Genomic DNA, 12,970 nt, shown 5'->3' with positions numbered 1-12,970 from the left:
ACAGATTTCATGTGAACATATGAATATAAACGGCCTGACAGATAACTCTGAAAGTATAAAGAAGCCATGGTCAATCTGTCTTGATGATAGGTTCAATTTAGTTCATCGCATGAAAAGCAAGCAATGCCGTCTCTATTCACTGGGGTAAGTACTCCTTTTGGAGGAAAAAACACAGCATTTTAACATGAATGCATTTTAGAATAAAGTGGCCCTTTTAAAAGCAAAGTATAACGGGTTTTATCTAATAAAAATTGGGGATTTTTTTAGTTACCTTTAGTACTTGTTGACAGGTATTGGCGTCTTGTTGTGGAATGTGATTTTAGGAAAACATCTCTTTCTGTGAGGTCCTTCCCTTTCTTTTCCCATATACGATGTGTCAAAGATGCACATAATGGAAAGTAGCAAAGTAGAGTGAAGGCTTCATTAGAAGAAGATGAAAGTTAATGAAGTGAACTGGAAAGCAAAAGCTTCCTTCTTTAAGCAGGAATGTCTTATATAATTATCAGTTACTTCAAAGGAATCATTTGTAAAATATTTTTCTCCCTCCCTGGCCAAGAATCAGATTTTTCAATGTGAGAAAGTGTTTCTCTGTTGTCAGGAGTCAGTGACAGAACATTTGTGCCTAGGTGTTAAAATAATAAACACGATTGTGACCTTCTTGTAAATAGGGATGTTAGATAGTAATTAAATAGTCATGTAACCACATCTAGTTTTAATGGTTACATGACTATTCGATAGTTCTCAGGTGCGAGGCTAGCAGCCAATGTGCTCCCGGCCCCACTCCCAGGGAGCCCTCTGCTACCCTGCACTGCTGCCTTTCTAGCAGATGCAGTAGCCTGGGGTGGCAGGCAGAAGTTGGTCCATGAGGGGAGCCAGTTTAAAAAACAGCTCCCCATGCAGACCTGATACAGAGGCAGCAATGCAGGGCAGCAGCAGTGCAGAGTGCCCCAGCTTCCACGGACAGAGACTGCTCTGCAACAGCTGCCCCTGTCCCTGGGGGTCCGAGCTCCCTACGGGCAGAGGCTGCTCCAAATCCCATAGAGCAGCCTCTGTCCACAGTGAGCCTAGGCCTGCCACAGATGGAGGCTGCTCCGCTGCAGCAGTCCCCCTCGTGGAGTCCAAGATCCCCGTGGACAGGGGCTGCTTCCTAATGGGCCTGGGCTCGTTGCGGACAGAGGCTGCTCTGACAACCTCACTTGCCTCTCTACTGTGCTGATGTCTCTGATAGAAGCAGCAGCATGATGGGTGGAGTGAAGCGACTCCTACCTATCTCTCCCTGCCTGTATAGGAAGCAGCAAGGGGGGGCAGGTGGGTCCACTGAGCCAGCACGCACAGAGATCTGGCTTAAAAGAGGCAACAGCACTGGGGGGGCAGGGAGAGGGAGGCGGAGGGTGCAGGCAGGTCCATGGGATCTGGTACACGTGGGGATCCAGCTTAAAAGCCAGCTCTTCACAGGCTCTGGCTTCCAGCTCCTGCCTCCACCCCCCATTCCTCTTGCTGCCTCTCATACAGAGGCAGCAAGGGAAGGGGGAATGCATATAGTCAACAGGATTAATCGATAAGCCTTGGATTATCGGTTAATTGTGTAGTCTTCTACACATTGACATCCTTACTTAAAAATGTTTTAAGCAGTTTGGTATTCACAAAATGTTGAGATTGACATTCTCAATTTGCACAGCTAGTACTTCATAGACGGCAGAAATACAAATTCCACGTGCTATATGCTCCTCCTCTGCAGAGAGTTTAATCTATAGAGCCATTCATTCTTTGCCCTTTCACAATTACACTACCACTAGTGGTGCTGCGAGGCTTCATTATAAAGACGCTCAATAAGAACCAGTTTTTCACATAGTTCACCAAAGAGTCAATTAAACTTTATTTACTGTCCTAGGCCAGTTTCAAAACAGTGACATAGTGAGAGACTTTATCTCCCCTCGCTAATCCGTTGAGCCAGTACAGTTTATTTCTACAATATTGGTAAAGTGGATTTAATAATTAGCAAAAAGAAATCAATCCATTCCTTCAAAGTTGTAAGAGCCAAGAAATGTGTTTGTATACCAATGATTATGACAGGGCCAAAAGTAAAAGGGCTATTTGAAAGCTCATGAAAGTCAAAGAGAGTCATTCTATTGACTTCATCGAGCTTTGGATCTGAGGAACTGAGAGTCTGTGGCTGAAAACAGTTGGGTGAGAGAGTTTTCTCACTGGGAGAAAATTACAGATGAGTTCTGAATGTTTACTCAGTGAGAGAGTGCATCTTCTGTCTAGTATTCTCTTATTTTCTGAAATATTTACACCGCTCATTTCAAACAAACATTGTTATTTTAACACCAAAACAAAGTTTAGGTATCTTTGACTTTTTTTCACAATTTTTTTTTTAACTTCACCATGCAATTTTTTTATGAGGTGTGGGGGGGGAGGGAAAGGTGTAAAAAAATCATACGCCCAATGCAAGGCTTTTAAAAAGAAAGTAGATTGGGTTACAGATAAGTAGCCTTTAATTCCCTCAAACTCTATTTATAGTCTTTCAGACTCATTACCACTTAATTCTTCTGTTCTTTGGTTTGAATAAGACAAAAATCTCCTTAAATGTTCCTCTCCTTTAATGCATTTTATAAAGAGCAAATGAAGAACAGCTGCTTCAAATGAACAACATTCTCCATGGAAGGAGAAAATGCTCACAACTGCAGAAGTTCCTTTAGTGTAAAGGGACAACCCTGCATTAAATCTGTAATCTTGAACAGTTGAAGAAAACATTCTGCGTATGTGAGTGCTATGCCGAAAGGGGAGAAATGTTATGTCAGTATGAGCAAGCTATGCCTAAAATCTCTTGAGGCCCTTTGATATTAATTTTAACTATTTCAACTTCTAGCATGCATGCTGCTGTAACCTTGGGTATGTCTAAACTACTTGGCTCCGTCGATGAAGCCATGTAGATTAGCTTACATGAAAAAGGGAAATGAAGCGGTGATTTAAATAATCACCGCTTCATTTAAATCAAAATGGCTGTCGCGCTGTGCTGATCAGCTGATTGTCGGCTCAGCGCGGTAGTCTAGACGGGGATCTGCCGACCCCAGAACCCTTCGTCGGCAGATCCCCTTCTAGACTACTGTGCTGAGCCGACAGTCAGCTGATCGGCACAGCGCGGTGGCCATTTTGTTTTAAATGAAGCGGCAATTATTTAAATTGCCGCTTCATTTCCCTTTTTCATGTAAACTAATCTACATGGCTCTGTCGACGGAGCCATGTAGTTTAGACATACCCCTTGAGTGGGCTAGATTTCACTACCCTTCTCCAGTGTCTAAAGAAACCACCACTTCCACTGCAGTACTGGAGACCCAGAGTTTAGTCTGTAAGTAATTTCAGCAAGGATTACACAGTGTCAGCCTCCCTACATTCAAGTTCCAAAAGAATGAATTTAATTAAATAACTTTATAAAATGTTATGAAGAAACAAATAATCTAATTCTTATGTAACCCTTCCACCGGGTAGGCCCAGCAGCAGCCAGGGCCGGGTTCAATATCTAGGGGTCTATCTCTCACATACCCCTGGGCACCTCCAAAAGGCAATGTTTCCCCACTCGCAAGCACAGAGTCTGAGTGTCGAAAATAAACTTTTAATGAAAGAGAGAGAGAAGTCACATGGCATTATCTTGGGAAAATATAACAAACAGTGTTCATAGCTTCCTCCCCCACGAGTAACTGTCCCAGCTCAAAAGGACTGAGCGATGTCTTTTGCCTCTGCGGCTCACCAGTCCAACAAGGTAAGGGTTCCGTTCACTAACCTAAACTTTCTCCGTACCCCATGTCAAACGCCCCACTTACAGCTCTGTCCAGTCAGTGAAGACCCTGTTACCCGTAAGGGGTGACAACGTATATTAACTACTACTAATTAACCTAATTAAAATGTTATGATGTTAAGGTGCGACTCCGAAAATCCGTATCTATTCACCGGTATTTGCTCTTACTCAAAGACGGTGGCGCGTTAATAAAAACGTGACAGTTTGGATACGTTTAAACCACAAGACTATATTATAAACATACCTCAAACATAACAAGGGGGAAGTCCCCTCTTAATAAAACAATAATCATACCACAGTCTAGCAGCACATAGACGATAGATGGGTTGCTGGCGACCTCGATCCTTTGGCCAGGAGCTGCCAGGCGATCCCTCGAAGCGCTGGTTGAGTGCAAGGAGTTCCTGATTCACCTTCCGCGAAGTCCTTGTCCCTCTTCCTGCACTTCGGAGGCAGCTCAATGGCGATGGAAGCTAGACTCTATTGTAACCTAAACCTCATCTTAACCTAAAATAAAACCTTAACTAAACCCCGACGCGCCCGACGTACAAGCACGACGACAGCCGACATGCGTGGACCGACACTGCCTAACGTACAAGCACGACGAGGAGGATCTAATCTAACTAAAGACTAAACTAAACCTAAGGAGGAGAAGAATAAACCTTCCGTTCATCTTCTCTCTATAAGACTCTAGACCTCACTCATACCAATATATCAGGGACCAAGACTTTAGACCTCATACACCCTCTCACGCATGCACTGAGTCTAACCTAAGTCTATGCCCGACGCCCCGATGCAAAAGCTCAACTGGTGTGGCATAGGCATATAAAGGTCACGCTCATGCATATTCATGAGGGTACCACTTTAAATTGATTGGTCAAGGGTAAGATGCTTGTTTACATAGTTTTAAAATGATTGGATGTTACACATATTAATTCCATATTCATGAGAAACAGTCCTCCTTATGAATATTCATGTGGTCAACATCTAGACCCATGAATATTCATTTATAGTTTGTATATTTTAAATTCAAACATGTCAGTCTGTTACTTACAGCAATGTACCATAGTTTTTAAAATGCAATAATGACGTAATACAGGTATGGGTATTCTCATATAGCTATATCTTAGGTTACATACAGTGGCTCATAATATTATAATTTATATACACGACCATTAGATATTATGCAAAATCACACAAGCATTCAATTAGTTATGCAATTCTGTTAACAACCCTGACACATCATCCTGATGACTCTACTCCTTGGGCATGAGGCTATGCCACCTTTGTGCTGCTCCTACCGGCTGCCTGCTGATCATCCCCATCACCCGCTCCTACAGGCCGCCTGCCGCCGCTCCCGCCAGCCACTCCACTGTCTGCAATGGTTCTGGTGATTTCAACTCTTAGTGATTTAAACTCTTTCGCCACCACCTAGGCTGGCCAAAGATTCCAGTTCCCCTGGACTAGCAAAAAGACTCTTCATGAAGTCTGCTTTAGGTCTGTCCTTAAAACCAGGGGGAAAGGGGCAGGATGAGCCAGTCTTACAGCTCACACCTGGCAGGCATGAAGCAGACTGACTCAAGTCCATCTCCCCCTCCCCCCGCAACTCAGTTCACTCAACTCTGGCAGGGGGGAGGCTTGTTCCTCTGAGACCTCTTACAATGATGATGTCATATTTTACAGTTCCCACATTTAGAGAGAGCATGATTTGTGACCCCCACAACAGCCCCAAATTAGTTACAATACATCACATTCCATTCCAACACTGATCCTCCATCAGCCCTGGCTGAATTGGATTTACATAGCCACACCTCGGATCCCTTCACTCTCCTGGCATGAGCTGTATTGACATATCATCAGTTTTAACAGTTAATTATCTTGCAGAGCTAAACAATTCGAGTGACCACCCCCAGGGCATCTCTCTCCCTTTAGCTGGGTGATAGCATGCAGTAATTCAGCCCCAGCTTACACTTACAACAGAACACAGCTATTTTATACCCCACAAATAATATCTATAATTATAATAAACATAAGTAAAGAGAAAACTAAGGGTGAAATATGAACAGTTCAGTCCACACAAACACAGTAAGAAAAGACTGAAAGGTCCCAAGAGCTTAGATTTGGTTCACCAAAGTCTCAATTTGTGCCTCTGATATCAAATCTGCACCATATACTGAGTCTGAAGTCTCTCTCCACTTGCTTGTAGGGAATCCTCAGTTGGAGTCCAGGCAGACTCTTCCTCTGCTATGGTCACTGCTAGGCAGCCAGCTCACTGATTAACTAGTCAGTTAGCTCACAAGTGAACAGACTTAAAGAAACCCTGCTGCAAAGTGAGAAACAGCAGCCAGTTCTCTGCTCCTGGCTTAGCTTCTTCCAACTCACACAGGCCTTAGAAAAGCATCTGCCCTGCCTGCTTGCTCATGAAGTCTGACCCCAAACTACTGGACCCAACTTCAGAAGCTTCTGGGTGGAGTGCTGAACCAGCAACAGTAACACTCAACTCACTCCTACCTCTTCCCACAAGGGTCTCTTAAAGAGATAGCTCCCTATTAAGTGCATGGGTTACACTGCCTTTTTTGCTTTGGGACAGGACTTCTCAGAATGATATGGAATTGTAATATGTATTAGCGAGCTGTAGCATTATCAGTGCTAAAATCTGCTTCTATTTAACTCTGTTACAAACACAATATACAGGCATTCAAACTGAGATAATAAGGGATTTCAAAAAGTTATGAGGTTAGGTTTTAAGTATCTATTGAAACACCATCTAAAATCTTACAGTATAAGAGTTAGATAATGTGAAAGCTACCTTAAAATCACTTCAAGATGTGTCTCAGACACAAGGAATGTCTGAAATTGTCTCACCCCATGTTCTCCCATGTGGAAAACCCCATGGAAGGGGAAGATAGGACCTTTAAATTGAGTGTTTTTCACAACTTCTTTCTGTCCGTGTCCCCTTGAGACCTGTAATACACGAGTGGTCAGGAATGTGCACTTAGAAATGGAGTATGTGACAAAGGGCTTTTATGCCCCATGTGTGTTCTCTGTATTCTAAGGCTGTGCAGGGGCCCGCATGGTGCCCCATGTAAGTCAGAAAACAACCCATCAACTCTAATTTCTGTTCTGTTTCCCATGGCCCTGTATGGACTCCAAGAAGTAGAGAATAACTAATGCTCTGCACTCTTGCTTTGCCAATTGTATAGTCTAATCTAGGATCTCTCTGGTTTTACCCTCCCCCCCCCCCCCATTCCTCCAGAGAAGGTTGGAAGTAGGGTGGGGTGCTGGAACAATTTTTATAATGGGGGTGATATAATTTTTATAATGGGGGTAATATAATCCCCCGCTGGACCCCTTGGACCTCCCGCCAGGCCCGCCCCGACGTTCCTCCCCCACCCCCCTGCTTACCTGGTTCCACAAGGGCATGTCTTGTGGTTGGAACAAAAACAAAATGGCTGCTGGCAAAAAAAAAACCTCTTCTTAAAGGAGCCATGCTGATTTTTTATTTTTTTATTTCTTTTTTTTTCTTAACTGCTGTTAGGGTCCCCCCTTTTTTGGCTCAACAGCTTTGGTCTTCCTCTTTTTTTCCTCAACAGAATGTTTTCCCCAGTGTTCTTTTTGGGGTGGAGGGGGGAGGTGTTCGATATTTTTGGTTAAACCATCTGGCAACCCTATCTCTTCCACTGCCAGTGCACTGAACATGAAGTTTCAGAATAGCTTTTGATTACAGCAGTTTTGTATCATAATCTTTACTTAGTATAAAATAAAAGCCCAATGAGAATAGCATGTTTCACTTTACAGTCATTGGTGATAGAGATAGAAACTTTCTTTTAGACATGGTTAGATGAAAGGGTCTGCAGAAGATTGGTCTTCTGCAGTATCTTTTGTTTACTTTGTTCCCTGTTCTGCATTATTACTTACCCTCACCCACACCACAGCCATATTTGAATGTTATGAAAGATTTGAATGTCACCTAATTTTTTGTGTTGGTTTTTGTTGTTGATGTTCTGCATGACCTAAGACATTTCAACTTCCTGTTTTCCACGAATACTTTTTTCTGTTTTCCACTCTCTTGGCCTCATCCTGCAGTCCTTAAACAGGCAAAAATCCTTTTGAAAGCAGGGCAAGTATTGCTGGCATCTGATGTTAGAGCATCTGGCTCTCTGAAAAGTATCATTTCAAAGTACTGAAAAAGACTGTCGCAGGGAAATGTCTTCCTCAATCAGAGCCTTTTACACGCTCATCAGTTCTAGTATTAGTCCCTAATTATGAATAATTTAAATTTTGTCAGTTGTCATCTTCACATCTCTTATCTAACTTCTTATTCCTAAGCAACTGCTTTGGCTTTTTTTTCTTCCATAATCCAACATATGTAAATTGCTGGAAAGGAATCCTCTGTTTTCTCTTCCTACACAATTATGAAGAAGTGGAATCCTATAGAACTGAATCCTCCATACAAATAAGCAGAAGTAATTTTTTAAGTGGTGTTTCACTCCATTTTCTGAAAGCGAAAGAGTGCTTTATAGGAATTCCATTATAACAGGTGGGCTTTCTTCCAAAACTTTTGACAGAAGACGGTCACATTTCACACAATCAATTATAGTAGTTTCTTTGCTGTAGTTTTGATTTAGTGTTGTATTATTATTAATATACTGGACAACAGCCAACATTTTACAGTTGGATGGCCACTGAGGTTAAGGGAGTGATTTACATAATATAAATGAGCATGTGTCTTAGTGAATATATTGCCCTATAGTGGTTGGTCCACAAACGATAAAAGCCCTACTACTACTAAAAGCTAATGGAAGTTTGATGTTTGTTCAGAAGTTAGAATCTCTAGTTTTTTAAAGGAAAGCTCCCAGATTCTATTTTCAGCTATGGGTTTTCTACTTGCACCTTATAGCTTCGTTGTAAATTGGTGTCTGACTGTGCTCTGCCAGATATGAACCACTGTAAATTCTGGGCCAAGCTTTGTCTAACCTGCAGAAGAGGGTGTAAGAAGTATGAAAAATACTGTTAAGGTGCCTAATGTGACTTCTGCATCAGCCTGTCAGAGTACGGAAGTGCTTTTCACTTTCATGTATAATTTTGACTGAGATATAACCAGTACTGGGCCTAGGGTGACTGGATGTGCAATGGGGTTGGAGTATGGATCAGGCTCCTCTACTGGCCAGGCAGCACTGTGACTTCCCATCCACCCCTTCAAAACCTCACTCCTCACGGGCAGGAACTGAGACTGGGACTGCGCTCTGTGTAATAGAAGGACTGGTGGGTTCACCTCCTTCCCTTTCTTCTGCGTCTTTTAGTGCTAGCAACAGTCAGTGTCTAAGTGTGTGTGACTGGCACCCTCTAAAGCAGGGCTACTCAACTTTGGAAGCCCCGGGGGCCACAGTAATACTCACAGCACATGCCGAGGGCCACAACTTAAGTGTGGTTGCATATATATGCAAATATATGCAAATAGCTTATTTCACACTGACGGGCATGAATACAAAGATTGAGGCAAGACTACAACACGCAGGCCCCATTTAAGTCAGTTCTGCGTATATTAACAAAAAGCAATATTTAGCCGATTTCTACCCATATGACAGCACTTTTAATGAGAAATAGTAGTCCAGGAATTTAACTACTAAAGTGCATATCAACAGAAGACCGTTCTGTTGACTCGCCATTGTGGAGCACATTCCTAATGGAGGCCATGTTCAAAGGATCCCACCCCATGTAAACCCAAACTGTACTGCGGGCTGCAAACAAACGGGCTGTGGGCCACATGTGGCCTGTGGGCCGCGTGTTGAGTAGCCCTGCTCTAGAGTTTAGCTCACCAGAGAAAATAGCACCAGTGTAATGGAATTATGTTTTGTTTTGTTTGCTTATTTTGCAGTTGAAGGTCCTTGAGTCCTATCCCTCCTGATGGAGTTTGCAGCCCTTTTAAGGATTATTTAAGCTAACATCATTAAGGAACTATGAAACTAACAGCAGACTATAGAAACAATGGGAAAGTAATTTTACACACATTTAAAAACTTATTTCTCATTATATTAACACCTTAGTTACTAGAGAGGACTATAAGAGCATGTGCACTGGAGGCTAAATGGACGTATTGTGATCTTGTCAGGAGAAGGCAGATCAAACATGGAAGAATATATGTATATGCTCAAACATTTTCATTGATCATACAACTGATGGCTTAATACTTAAAATATCATTTGCTTCTTGACTCTGAAGAAGCTTTTTTCACTAATTGTGTGCAACATGTTGATCTATACTCAGTTATAAATATTTTTGATATGTAAACAAATAAGGTTATAGCAATTTAAACAAAAAATCTCTAAAGATCACTTAGCATATTGTACTGAGGAAGGTAAATATTTCTTTAATTTTCCTTTTGCAGTTAGATTATTGGTGTTGATTCCTAATTTTAATTGGAGAGAGAGTTTTCAATTTGTTTAATTTTTATTTGTGGTGATCTAGTCAGAATCAGGACCCCAGGGTGCTGTACATTCATATAACAAGTTTACAATTTTAAAAAGTAGTTCCTTTGTTTTGCTTCAAAAATCAATGTGTAGGAGTATTTTCTCTCCTTGAGTATCCATAAAAGTCTGGGATCATTCTCCAGTTGATTACGTTTTTCTTTGCAATAATAATAATAATAATAATAATAACAATAACAATATCTTGCTTGTTTTTGTAGACTGGGCAGTGATGATAACCAGTTTGAGATGAGCATGGCCAACAGTGGATGTGAGGTGCATCGATTTGATCCTAGTATCAAATCAGCTCATATTCAGGAGGGACAACATCTCTGGTACCATCGTCTGTCCATTGACTGGAGAGATCCCAATCCAGCAATTGCTGCTCATAAACTACGTAGCCGTACAAAAAAGCTTGGCACCATCTTGAATGAATTTGGACACCAGAAGGTAGGAATTAGTGCTATAATTATAATGCAAGGATAATGAGCAAAAGGAATTCCAAGAGCTTCATTCCTGCTAGATTGAAGGCCTTGAAGCATGCCCTCTCATTTCCAAAATCATTTTCGAATAGACATCCTCTTCCCAAAATGTTGTATTACATTCTTTTGTGAGGGTACTTTTCTATGGTGCTATTTCAGTTCATGGGCAGCAAACACTTTGATTTTAAATCACTATTTAGGCACTGAATATTCTGTCCCTCTTGCTCCTTTTAGACTAGTGGTCACCAATCCATTGATTGTGATCGATTGGTAGATCTTGGAGCATCTGCCAGGCAATTGTGATCCTCAGGTAGGCTGCCTCTGCCTGGCCTCAGGCTGCTCCCGGAAGCAACCAGTTGGCTGAGTACAGGTAGTCTCTGCAGCCTCTGGCAATGCTGCCCCCACTCCCAGCACTGGGGTGCTACTTGAGCACATGGACAGAAGTGCAGCACATGGAGACCTTCTCCCTTTCCAGGGAACACACACATACGGTGCCTACACTCAGCCAGCTGGCATTTCCAGGAGTGGCGTGGGGCCGGGCAGAAGCATCTTGCCTGAGCCCTGCTGTACAGCTGACTGGGAGTTGCCTTCAATAAGTACCTCCCAGCTGCAGCCTGCACCCCTACTTCCTGTGCCAGCCTAAAGCTGGCACTCAAACTCCCTCTTAGAGCTCACATTCTTCACCCTGTCCTGCACCCAACCCTCTGCCCCATCCTGGAGCCGCCTCCTGCACCCAAATGCTCTGGATGTAGAGGGACTGAGAGGTGTAGGCTGTAGGAGCAAGTTTGGGTGCAAGAGGGAGCTCCAGTAGGATGGGGCACAATGCTTACCAGAGTTTGCTCTTCACACTCCTGCACCCCAACACTTTCCCCCTGCTCGAAGCTCCCTCCTGTCCCCCAGCCAGATGAAAGTGAGGGAGGAAGATGCAGTGGGTGGGGTTTTGGGGAAGGGCTGGGCCTTCAGGGAAAAGCTGGGGTAGATCCTGGGTTGCCTTAAATTAAAAAGAAAAGTGATTTGGCCCTAAAAAGGTTGGAGACCATTGTTTTAAATGCTCTTAATAGAGGCTAGCTGATGATTTTGGCTACTTGTTTTCTCAGCCCATCCATAATCTGAATTTGAAGGGTGCCGCTTAATACAACACCGTTCATAAGATCACAAGAACATTTACGACTATAATTAAAACAGAAGAAATTGTTAAAGAATTGTTTATATTCACAAGGTCATTTATTTTTATGAGAGACTTCAGTAAGAAAAACAGCCTTTGAAATTGGCAGTAATCTGTTTTCTTGGGCTTGTCTGATCTCCTTTTACGGAATTGTAAAGATATGAGAGTTCTGGTCATCAGTGACTTTTGCCAAAGTACGTTTTGTGAACTTCCTGACATGCAGACTTTGTATACTTTCAAATAAATATTGCCCTTGTAGAACGTACTGGCATGAAATAAATTGTTATGCCTGGGTGCCCACAGTTCTGTTTCTTTATTTTTTAAGAAATGGACAGACCTAGCTGTGGACAGGGCTTTCAGACCAAGCATTAACATGCAGGTTTGTCATTGTAAAGTGTGAGGTACCCTTTTTTCCCTCCCTTTTGGCATCTTATTTTGGCTCAGCTATTCTGACAACCATTTTGAAGTAAAAAGTGGAATGTGTTTTCTCTCACTTCAGTCATATTGTTCCTATTTTACACTTACACTTTAGTGAAAGAGCATCTGAACAGAGAGATGACTTTTCTTTGATATTTGTGCTGTAGAGAATTATGTGTTCTAAAATATGTATCCAAGAAAAACCCTTGAAACATGTTAGACTCAAAACCTATTGGGGAATAATCTTCTGTTAGTGTAGTAATTTAGAATGATAAGCCCTTGAATGATCTGGAAGATTTGACTGTGTTATTTCTATGTATATTGGGTGGAAGTCACTTTTGGATGGAAGGGCCAGGAACAGGAGGATTGGAGCAGTTCTACTATGCCAGTGGAGGGCAGCCAGGAAGCATAGCTCAGCATGCAGAGGAAGTATGGAAGCATGGCTACTGGATCTGTAGTTATGTGGATCCTTTGGCCGTATATCATTTAGGGGTCTCTGCATACATGGTGAGCATAGTACCACTTTTCCCACACTGACCTCTGTGTAACTTCCCATATGAAGCCAGTGTGTGTGTTGAAGGTGAGAACTGAATTTCATCCAGTAAGAATAAAACCTTTGCAGTGTTCTACCATTTCCCATTAA

General features: G+C 42.4%; 1 protein-coding gene across 6 annotated transcripts in view; it reads left to right on the top strand.

The window, feature by feature from the left end:
• Positions 1-12,970, top strand: part of METTL24 (methyltransferase like 24) — a 101,941-nt gene that overhangs the window by 43,566 nt on the left and 45,405 nt on the right. For all 6 annotated transcript variants that reach the window (XM_075923114.1, XM_075923115.1, XM_075923113.1 and 3 more), the window contains exons 3-4: positions 5-144; positions 10,485-10,713. In XM_075923114.1, the coding sequence (XP_075779229.1) occupies positions 5-144; positions 10,485-10,713 (369 nt within the window). The remainder of the gene's footprint in view (positions 1-4; positions 145-10,484; positions 10,714-12,970) is intronic.

Source organism: Pelodiscus sinensis, chromosome 3 (genome assembly GCF_049634645.1).
Source record: "Pelodiscus sinensis isolate JC-2024 chromosome 3, ASM4963464v1, whole genome shotgun sequence".
NCBI lineage: Eukaryota > Metazoa > Chordata > Testudines > Trionychidae > Pelodiscus > Pelodiscus sinensis.
The sequence above is the reverse complement of the archived record's forward strand: the minus strand, read 5'-3'. Positions and strand labels throughout refer to the sequence as shown.